At 38.1% G+C, this 11256-nt stretch overlaps 1 protein-coding gene across 4 annotated transcripts; it reads left to right on the plus strand.

Annotated features, from left to right (window-relative positions):
- Positions 1-204: 204 nt before the first annotated feature.
- On the plus strand, positions 205-10847 carry LOC123058301 (uncharacterized). Of its 4 annotated transcripts, XR_006427134.1 has the most exons (16): positions 205-451; positions 622-674; positions 761-840; positions 6106-6237; positions 6324-6793; positions 6878-7008; positions 7088-7169; positions 7269-7401; positions 7492-7646; positions 7717-8052; positions 8155-8455; positions 8535-8577; positions 9508-9612; positions 9714-9917; positions 9994-10604; positions 10686-10847. XR_006427134.1 is itself a non-coding variant. In XM_044481066.1 (8 exons), the coding sequence occupies exons 2-6, from the start codon at positions 6993-6995 to the stop codon at positions 7790-7792; spliced, it is 462 nt and encodes a 153-aa protein (XP_044337001.1). In that variant the 5' UTR covers positions 6670-6793; positions 6878-6992; the 3' UTR covers positions 7793-8052; positions 8155-8455; positions 8535-8876. The 4 variants fall into 4 exon arrangements, 1 of the variants encoding a protein (XP_044337001.1); XR_006427132.1 differs by having other exon boundaries at positions 205-674; XR_006427133.1 differs by having other exon boundaries at positions 205-674; positions 9717-9917.
- The last annotated feature ends 409 nt before the right edge of the window (positions 10848-11256 follow it).

Consider the following 11256-nt stretch of genomic DNA (forward strand, 5'->3'; position numbering starts at 1 on the left):
AGATTCGCTGTTAATCCCACCAAATCTCATACGCAAGCGCTAACTCGCGCGCCAGGCTAAGTTGGGCTTTTCAGGCTGCTGCTCCGGTGACTTTTTTGGATGTCTCGCGTTCAATTGGGCCTACTGGGCCTTTTGTACCATCTGGCCTTCTCTATCCAACACAGCGCACGGGGTGAAACGCCAACATGGACCCTAAAGCACGCGTTCGCTACCTGGTCTGCCCCGACTGCGCGGTGCGGAGTGCATTGGCGGCTACGCGTGGACGCGACCGGTGCGGCCGGATGGGGACGGACCCTAGCGGCGCGGTCGGATGGGTAATGGACCCTAGCGGCATGGTCGGATGGGGCACGGGCGCCAGCGGAGGAGCCGGTTGGGGTGCAGCGGCCAACATGCATGAGATTCAATACCGAACGATGATTAATCAGGCCATGAATGCCAGTCGATGCTCCGGGTAGTTTAGTTTCATCGTTATTCATGCCAATTGATTGATTGTGAGGTTAATCCTGTATGCCAATCGATTAATTGAGAGGTTAATCGTATCTTTGTATATTCACCCTAGCCTATAAAATCCCAAACTTGCCGCTGGTCCTTACCTACTCTACTCATTTTCGCAAACCACAGTTCAAAAGCAAAGCGATGGGTGATGCTTAGATTCCAACTCTGTTTGGTTTAAGGTGTTGTGCTTGTTCCAATTCTCAGTTATTGTCTAGATATATGTCTAAATGTCCTCCGTCTAATTCATAGTTTGAAATGATTACAGCTTCTCTCCAGGTTGGAATTCTAGCTACGTACTGCTTGGTATCTTTGGTTCTTCTAGCTGATCCAATGGCTAATGGACAGGTCAGTGCTACTTTCCTTTTATGCCTCCTTTAATTATGCCTCATCTCACAATCGGTTCATTGTAGTACATACCTTCTATTGGTATGATGTGATTTCACTCTATGATTGTTTGATATAATCAAAAGTACCGTCTACTTTTCCTGCCATATATAGCAGGTTAATTAGAAAGTGAAAAATGCGAAAAAGAAAGACAAATGTCGCACAAGGCGCCGAGGGGTCAAATGAAAATATTGTGCTTCGCAAATCAAAACGAACAAAACATACAAATGTCATACAGGGCGCTCATGCGTTGACATCACAATCACCATCTTCTGGCGCTCATGCATCGACATCACAATCACCATCTTCTGAAAATACTGTTCTTCCCAAATCAAAACGAGCAAAACACCATGGTCCTCCTTTCGATTTTTTCCCTACATACAACAGAGAACACGCCAATAAAAACCGCCAGGCACGCATTAGGCACAGGAAACAAGAAAAAATAGCTAAGTCTGGACCAGCGTGTGATGCCAGTGGACGACCACAATTGCCTCTAGCAGAAGAATACGCAGATGCCCTGAAAGGTACTAACCTTCGCACCTTCTTATGTATTCCTAATATGACAAAAACAAATAAAATAATAATAATTTTTGCTCCCTTTACTCAATCAGAAACATATCGAGATCGCTCACGCCTAGGTGGACCTTGCTATAGATGCCAACATTGTGGTGCATCCTTCTGGTGGGATGAACAAGTAGAGAGAGAATCCAGCTGGAAAAACGTCGTTTTGTATTCAATCGCTGTTGTAGTGGAGGTCGTATTCAGATATCTGAATTCCTATCTCCACCAGAATATCTTGCACATCTTATGCGTTTTGATGGTGGTCGTGAGAGTAGAGAGTTTATGAACCATATAAGGCAATATAATTGTCTATTTAATTTCACTTCTTTTGGAGCGCATATAGACAAAAGTATCAACGATGGTAAAGGTCCATATGTTTTCCGAATAAGCGGTCAAGTGCACCACAAGATGGGTACATTAGTTCCATATGATGGTAAGCCCAAATTTGCCCAGCTATATATACATGATACTGATCGTGAAATTGAAAATAGAATAAAAGCATTGTGCAAAGAAGATGATTTTGATGGTGAATTGGATGGCAATATTGTCGCAAAAATAATGCAAATGTTAAATGATGTGAACCCACTTGTGAAACAATTTAGAATTGCTGGAGAACGAATTAGGGACTGCCCTGATGAACGTGTGGCAATTAGGCTATTGGCTCCTCAGCTTAACACTGATATCCAGTATAATTTACCAACATTTGATGACCTTGCTCTTTTAATTGTTGGTGACTTCACACCAGACAGTTATAAACACGATATTATTGTGCATGATAGAAATTGTGGTTTGCAGCCTATATCGAACTTGCACCCTGCTCTGATGGCCTTGCAGTATCCTCTATTATTTCCATATGGTGATGTTGGGTTCCATTTAGGTATTCGATACACCGATGCCCACTTATTGCCCGAAAAGGCACGTAAAACACTTACCATGTTGGATTATTACGCATATTGCTGTCATTATGGGCCTGATCAGTACAATCCTTACACGTGTTGTGGAACAGCTACTTTCCAATTACAAGTTGATTGTTATGCCTGCTTGGAAGAAAATCGCCTTTGGTTTATACATCAGAAACAAGATGAACTAAGATCGGATAGTTTCAAAAATATTAGCGACGCAGTTGATAAAGGTTATACTAACGGTGAGCAGATTGGTCGAAAAACTGTTTTACCGGGGTCTTTTACCGGAGGTAAAAGATACTACATCCAACATTAACAGGATGGCATGGCCATTTGCCGGGTCCATGGTGGACCTGATGTCTTCACAACCTTTACTTGCAATGCTAAATGGGCAGAAATAAGCGAGGCGTTGCGCTTTGAACCAGGCCAGGTCCCATCCGACAGACCTGACATTGTTAACAGAGTGTACAAACTGAAACAAGATGAGCTAATTGAGGACATTAAAAAAGGCAGAGTTTATGGTCCAGTAGTAGCCGGTATGCTTTTCTGATATGTACAATTTTTAAGTTTTGACTACAATAAAACCGCACTTTCACTTACACTTTTCCCCCTATCGTTCCAGTGCTGCATAGCACTGAATTACAAAAAAGGGGTCTTCCACATGTGCACTGTCTTGTTTGGCTAAAAAACAAGGATAGTAAGGATACACTAGCCACTATTGATTCCCTAATTATTGCAGAGATCCCTGACGTCAATAAAGATCCATTAGGATATGCACTTGTTTGGGAATTCATGATGCACGGCCCCTGCGGCCACATGAACAATAAATGCCCATGCATGAAAAATGATGTTTGCTCTAAACATTATCCTAAACCTTTCCATGACGAGACTTCAATTAATGAACAAGGTTTTCCTGTTTATAGGCGTCGTGATGATGGGTGTTATGTAATTAAAAATGGTTTCCGTCTTGATAATAGATATGTCGTACCATACAATATGTATCTTCTAAAAAGATATCAAGCCCATATTAATACTGAATGGTGTAACAAGACAAGGGTAGTGAAGTACCTTTTCAAATATGTTACAAAGGGTAAAGACAGATGTCGTGTGGCATTTGAAACTATAAAAGGCAAGAAAGTTAACTCTGAGAAAGGTAGTGAAAATGAGCAACATGAAAAACCAAAGAGTAAAGAAATTGATGAGATTCAAGAATACTTGGACTATAGGCATTTGGTTCCTCATGAAACACTGTGGCGCACATATGAATTCCCTTTACATTGTAAAAGGCCATCCGTACAACGATTGGATATTCATTTACCTGGAATGAATACTGTTACTTATGAGTCAAAATCAAATCTTACAAGCATTTCTTTAAATGCACAACTATTTCAGAAAATTATGTTGACCGAATGGTTTGTTGCAAATCTAAAATACCCAGAAGCTCATCAACTTACTTATTGCAATTTTCCAAGTGCATGGACATGGGACAGTAAAGAAAAGGAATGGGTGAAGAAAAAAATAGAGAGTGACACAATTGGCCGCATATACTATGTCCATCCATCAGCTGGTGAGCGATTCTACCTGCGGTTGCTTTTAATGACTGTTAAAAGTGCATGTAGTTTTGAAGATTTACGAACTCATAATGGCACAATATACGATACATTTAAAGCAGCATGTTTAGCTCGAGGATTGTTAGGTGATGACACCGAATGGTATACTGCATTTGATGAAGCTGTTATATGGGCAACATCACCTCAGCTTAGGCATCTTTTCATAACCATGCTTTTATTTTACAATCTTGAAAATGAGTGTGCATTTTATAACAAGTATGCTTGCTATATGTCTGATGACATTGAACATAGGTTCCGTATACTGCTTAATAACCCTGCTTTCTCTGTCCCAACTGATCAATTGCAAAACCTTCTAATAGAAGAACTAAATGAATTGCTTTTGCGTAATGGTTCCTCAATAGGTAATTTTAACCTACCACAACCACGTTTAGATACTCCTGAAATTCAAGTAAATAGACTCATTCAAGATGAAAGATCATATGATTTAGCTGAATTAATTCAAACATCAGGTGCACTATCCTCTAAACTAAATACAAATCAGAGAGAAGCATATAATGAAATTGTTTCATGCGTAATGAATGGAAAACTTGGATTCTTCTTCCTTTCGGGTTATGGTGGCACGGGAAAAACCTTTGTCTGGAAAGCCATGCTTTCATACTTGCGTTCCCAAGGAAAAATTGTTATTGCTGTTGCTTCTTCAAGAGTAGCCTCTCTTTTATTACAAGGTGGAAGAACAGCCCACTCTAGGTTCAAAATTCCAATTGACATTGATGAAACCACTTTATGTGACATGAAAAGAGGGACCCATCTGGCTGATTTGATGAAGGAATGTTCTCTTATAATTTGGGATGAAGCTCCTATGACACATAGACATTGTTTTGAAACACTTGATAGGACTTTGCGTGACATTCTAAAGCCATTTAATGATATTGCAGCAACAACGCCATTTGGAGGAATACCTGTTGTACTAGGCAGTGACTTTAGACAAATATTGCCTATTATAGAAGGCGGTTCAAGATCTGACATTGTAAATGCAACAATAACAAACTCTCCTTTATGGAAATATGTCAAAATTTTAAAATTAAATGTTAACATGAGACTATCCAACCCAAAATTACTTCCATCACAACAAGAAGAATTAAAGGAGTTTAGTGACTGGGTTTTGTCTTCTGGGGATGGTAGTGTGCGTGAGAATACCACTAATAGACTTTCAGATGAAGATGTAATTAAAATACCAAGTGATCTTCTTATCAAAAATACTGACGATAATATATCTGCCATCATCAATGTTGTCTACACTGACATAAAAGTAAGATACTGTGAGCAAGCGTATTTAGAAAGTCGTGCCATTGTTTGTCCAAACAACAAAGCTGTTGATAAAATTAATGAACATGTACTTGCTATGGTACCAGGTGAATCTTTTGAACACCTTAGCTATGATTCTATTTCAAAAATGAATGACAAGCTAGGAGACTTTGATGAAATGCATCCCACTGAATATCTAAACACTATTAAAATAAGCAATTTCCCACAGCATAAGTTAGTCCTCAAAGTTGGTTGTCCAGTTATGCTGCTTAGGAACATTGACCAAAGTATTGGCCTATGTAATGGAACCAGACTAATTATCACTCAGTTAGCCAGCCGATTGGTCCAGGCTACCATAATGACAGGTTCACATATTGGCGACATTGTGTACATCCCAAGAATTAATCTAACATCGAAGACATCAAAATACCCTTTGTTCTTTAGAGGCGACAATATCCTATACGGTTGTGCTATGCTATGACAATTAACAAAAGTCAGGGACAAACACTTGAATCTGTTGGGATTTACTTGCAACAACCTGTTTTCACACATGGTCAACTTTATGTGGCAATTTCACGGGTGACATCGAGGAAAGGACTGAAAATTCTTATTGGCAAAAATAATGTGGACTCGAGCGATACAACTTCAAATGTCGTGTATCGTGAGGTCCTTAAAGTTACGCAATAAATGTCAATTATTATTCTTATTGTACATATACATAAATAGTATATACAGGCTAATACTATATACCAAATAAATAATTTTTCTAATTTCCTATATTCATACAATTTACACTAGCATCTGTTAAAGGTCAGTTCATTTCATTTCATGCATTTAATTTAAATTAATACAGAATGAATTGACTAACTACATATGTGGAATTTCAGGCCACTTTACTGTTGTCGGAACTTAGTCCATCTGTCAGGCATGTCGCTGTCCTAGCACGTGTGGCTCGTGTTTGGGATTTCAATAAGGACAACGAGTTTAAGCATCTGGACATTGTCTTCATTGATAAGGAGGTTTGTGAATAGTTTAATGCTTATTATAATTTATCCTCTGCTATACTACGAATGCTAATTGTTTCTGCCCCTAATTTTCAAAAAAGGGAAACAAGATGTACAGTGAGATACTGGCACAATATGAGAAATGTTCAGGGAGAAACTGAAGGAAGGGAATGCTTGCCTTGTTAGAGATTTCTTCGTCACCTCCTCAAAGAACATGTACAGGGCTGTTGATGGAAATTTCATGATTAAAATCACTCCCTGGTCAACTGTTGAGGTTAACGATGATGTGGCCACTGACTTTCCTCGATATGCATACTCACTTACTAATTTCCAAGTTCTTCCTAAAATGGTTGGAAAATAGACAACTTCATAGGCAAGTAAATTACTGTTTTCATTTACCATAGGTTTTACTGTGCTAATTCCTTGATTATCCATGATACATCTTCATGACCATGTTTATGTATACAGATGTTATTGGAATAGTATCTGGAATTTCAGACATGCTGAAGGTACGATTACCTGCTAGAGAACAAGAATCAGATAAAAGGAACTTGCAGATCACCAATATTGAGTAAGCCATTTCGTATATATCATGAAATATTAAACTTATCTGATGATCTGTTGATTCCTGATATTCAATCCATGATGTTGTTAGTGGAAACACTATGGAAGTTGCGCTATGGGGAGAACATGCAACTTCCTTCCAGGCTGATGATCTATACAATCTTGGTTAGAACCAGCCAGTTATAGTTCTTTTGGTTGGCACTCTTATGAAAAGTTACCTAGGTATGGTTGATGATTCAAAGTATTAATTTACCTGGCATGCATTGATTAAGAAATAAATAACATTATTAAAAAAATGCAGGACGTCCAACAATAAGCTGCAGTGACGCTGCGAAGATATATATCAATCCAGATATACCTGAGAAGATAGAATATTGTACCAGGTAATACGAATACAAAAATAACTAGCATTGCAAAATGTAACATATATTAGTTGATTCTATGTCATATACTTATCTTTATGTTCATTATGCTAAATGCAGACTAGGTAAGCAAATGCCTACAATGACAGTCATGGCAGCACGTGATGATCGCTACAATCCAGCAATTAATAATGAAAGGGCTGACACCGTGAAGGTCGAGTTCCTGGTTACCATGAATCCTAATGAATTCCTTGTGAGTTATTTGCACATTTTTGACTTTCAGATTAACTATTCAGTACCCAACAAACAAATATGAATTTCATTGATCATGTTAAACACATAGGGCAAGAATATGATCAGCACGGTCACAATAATGAGACTGGCCTCAGAACATTGGTGGTTCCTCTCTTGCCAAATGTGCCATAGGAAGGCATTTCAAGTTGGGAGTGCATTTGTTTGCAGCAATAAAAAATGTGGTTGTACATCAGCTACACCAAGGTAACCTATTATAAACATGAAGAGTAACCATTTTATTGTCACAAGCTTATTTTCAACCTCTCCTGTCCAGGTACAAGGTCCGTCTTATTGGTGCCGACGAATCAGGGGAAATTGAGTTTGTGTTCTTTGCTTCAGTTGCTGAATAGGCTATTGGAAGAGAATCGAAGTTATCATGCGCGGTGCATCCGACCGTCCATTTGTTGTTCCTGCAGAGATAACAGCCTTGATATCCAAGAAATTCACTCTTCACTTCACTGTGAATGAAAAGGGCCTTCACTATGGGTAACTATCTTTCCAAGTGAACAGCATAACACAGGTTCACGCAAATACAATTGTATTCGAGTTCAACAAACTTAGCACTGGGTCAAGCAGCACATCAACAGAGACATCCATGGAAACTAGCAAGGTGTTTAATTTTGCTTAATACCAATATATAAATTTCCAATTTATTTACTATCACCTGCCTCAACTTATAGTAGACTAACCTATCAGTATATCCCTTTGATAGGTAAACACTAGCAGTAACGACAAAGAACCCGAGGAGAAGGACAAGGATAAGGACAACACTAATGAAAGTGATAAAAATGAAGGACAGATATCTTCTACAGTTGATTCAACGATAAAATCATTTCTCATTTCCTTGTATCTTTGACTAATATATTTACTTTATTATCACCATGAATTTTCTTTCAATAATTAAAGGAACAGATAGCACCATCTTCTGCCAAAGAACAGGAAACACAATCTTCTGACATCGCTACTGCAAGCAAAAATGATTCACACAATCCTAGCAAGAAGCCATCAAAAAGGTCCAGACCAAAACTTGAAACCTAGAATTTAGTCCATGTCCACTTACTATTTATTTACAAACTTTACTGTGGATCGCAGGACCGGCACTGAAGCCAACAAGTCAACTTCCGCAAAGAAGAAGGTGCACTTATCCTAAAAAGAACTTCGATCAGCTTATTCAGAAACAAATAAAGGAATTCCGACCTTCTGCATATGTCCATCTATAATTATTTACCTTACATTAATAAATATGTCGCCTGCGTGCGAATGCTACTGCATGATCAGATGATCAACAACTTTGTCTTCGCCAGTTAATGTGTCTTGGTACTATGTTTTGCAAAAACTATTCCTCTTCGTGCACTGGATGCACTGAATAATGAAACAGCTTATGCATTTCTATACATATGGTTATTGTACCTATATAAAATGTATGTTTCCATAGCTCTGCTCTCTATTCCTATAAGAAAATGCACTTCTTATATATTCTATTCTGTCAAGAATATTTAAATCTGAATAAACTTAACCATGACATGCAGAAACTAACAACTGATATCTTAGTTTCTAAATTCATATGCAATATAAGGATTCCTACACTAAATTCAGCAATCGAAGTATACCTTTAGTGCCCACCCAAAAATTTGCAGCATGGAGCTTCGAAATCCTCTTCTGTAACATTGTGTCTCCTCCCTTTTCTTCCATACAAGGCTAATCAAATTCCTCTTCTGTAACATTGTGTCTCCTTCCTTTTCTTCCGTACAAGGCTAATGCAGATACAGCAGAAGTAATGCAAACGAATTTATTCATCAGTTACCAACAAATAATAACTTATCAGTTACAGATGCATGGTGCAAAACGATAGATAAATGCTTATAAATGCACGAATACTAAACACCCATTAGACATCATATAATGGTCATTTGGTTGACCTCTCATACACCAGACTTATAAATATAGAACATTACCAGTATAGGTTAAAGTATTAGCCAATTCCTGCCATAAGGTACCTACGCTCTCACTTTTTGTTTGTTCCATAGCTTTACCGATCTGACATATTTTCAAACTATTCTTTCAGATGGATGATACTGTTGAACATAGTGCTACTAAATGTGGTAACGAGTTTAACTGTGGTGATCACAAAGGAATCAGCACTGAAGCACTAGCCACCGATTACAACCAGGTAAGGAACAATTTTTAAGCCGCCGATCTATCCTTGCATCTTTCGTTGGCAATCTTTCTAATGCGAGATTTCCTTAAGAATGTTTGTTCAACTTCTTCCAGCAGATAGATCAATCTCATTATGACAAGCATAGAAGGACCACAGATCCTGAAGCTGATATGGAACTAACTACAAAAGGTACAAGGGTACTTCCACGACCAATTCCTTCGACAATGCCCGCAGAATCTTCACTCGGAAAAAGAAAACAAGTGATTTTCGACAAATAACATGTAGATCCTACAACCAAACTCATTCATGTTCCTGGTGTAAGTTGTCCTTCATGTCTACATTTACCACATCGATTGCATAATGCAAAGACATAATTAATAATCCTCTTTTTAGGCAGCAGCAAAAGCATATATTCCAAAACATGTACTGCTAACAGAGATCACAATCGCACTTGGATTGTCTATATACTCTACTGGGACTATTCATGAATCCACAATCGATATAAGAGGTTGGATTGACATAGAAGTACCCCCAAGTGATGGCAATGCATTTGCAAATAAGCGGATTCTATGGGGACACTGCACACACCACATACCATGCACTGGAAGATGCATGCCAAACTGCAATGACCCATTTAATGGCAAAGTGCAGGGTTCAGATTGAAGATGCAAATACAAAGAGGTTGTCGCCCTACGAAGAAAATTACATGCAGCAACAACCTTTGAAAACACATTCAAAGAAAACAGTGATGTCAACACAAAATATATGGCTGCTCTAAAAGATTCCAATGAAAAAATGGTACATGCAATCCATCAGATATGTATTGACAGTGCTGGTCTCCTGCCGATAAAGGTATCAACAGAAGAGACAACAAAATCAACTTACATTAAGGTGCAGTGTGATGGACCTGTTCCACCTACAACTCAAAAAGAAAAGGTGGCGTCTGGGCAACTTTAGCATCAACACATGTGACAGTTGGTCTTCTTACAGTCAAAAAAGAAGATGTAAGTGTACAAATTTTTACTTCTGAATATGCAACCTTTTAAAAAAATCTCAGAAATATTAACATTTGAATTTTTCTCCAGGAACATTACTGACATGGCCTCTTCTGCTTCTATCACCATTCCGAAGTACACTGTTAAGAAATATTATAGCTGCCTTGCACGGCATTTAAATAAAATAGTATTGCAAGTTCTTTGCTCATTTTTTTGAGAAATACTCTGTACCACCTTTCATAACATTTCAATAAAATTGTATTACAACTTGTTTCTTCCTTTTAAAGGCTACAAAGCCAATACGCTATTCAAGAGTACTTTGTATATATTCTGGACATACAAGCGCAATGCTTAATCATTTGAAATTTCGAAACAAATACACGAATTTTAAAATTGAAACAAACGTATCTTCAATTCAGCTCTTGCATGATATGAATACATAGATCATATAACAAAACGGAAACGACATAAAAACAACCTTCGTTCAATTCAATACTCCTCAACACAGACTTGAGTATATTCTTATAATTCATCAGTTGCTGTATGAGACCAACATTTTACGATACAGGTGATGTTAAGCCTTGAAGCACACAAATACATAATACAAAGGAAACCCTTTATTAAAATATATCAGTTGGTCACAGACAAAACTCTTGAGACA

The sequence above is a fragment of the Triticum aestivum genome, chromosome 3A, assembly GCF_018294505.1.
Source record: "Triticum aestivum cultivar Chinese Spring chromosome 3A, IWGSC CS RefSeq v2.1, whole genome shotgun sequence".
Lineage (NCBI taxonomy): Eukaryota > Viridiplantae > Streptophyta > Magnoliopsida > Poales > Poaceae > Triticum > Triticum aestivum.

Excerpts from the sequence above, each read along its gene's own strand:
- LOC123058301 (XM_044481066.1), top strand. Across the intron at positions 7,402-7,491 it reads TGAATCCTAATGAATTCCTT|GGCAAGAATATGATCAGCAC; the intron begins GTGAGTTATTTG and ends TTAAACACATAG. Across the intron at positions 7,647-7,716 it reads TGTACATCAGCTACACCAAG|GTACAAGGTCCGTCTTATTG; the intron begins GTAACCTATTAT and ends TCTCCTGTCCAG.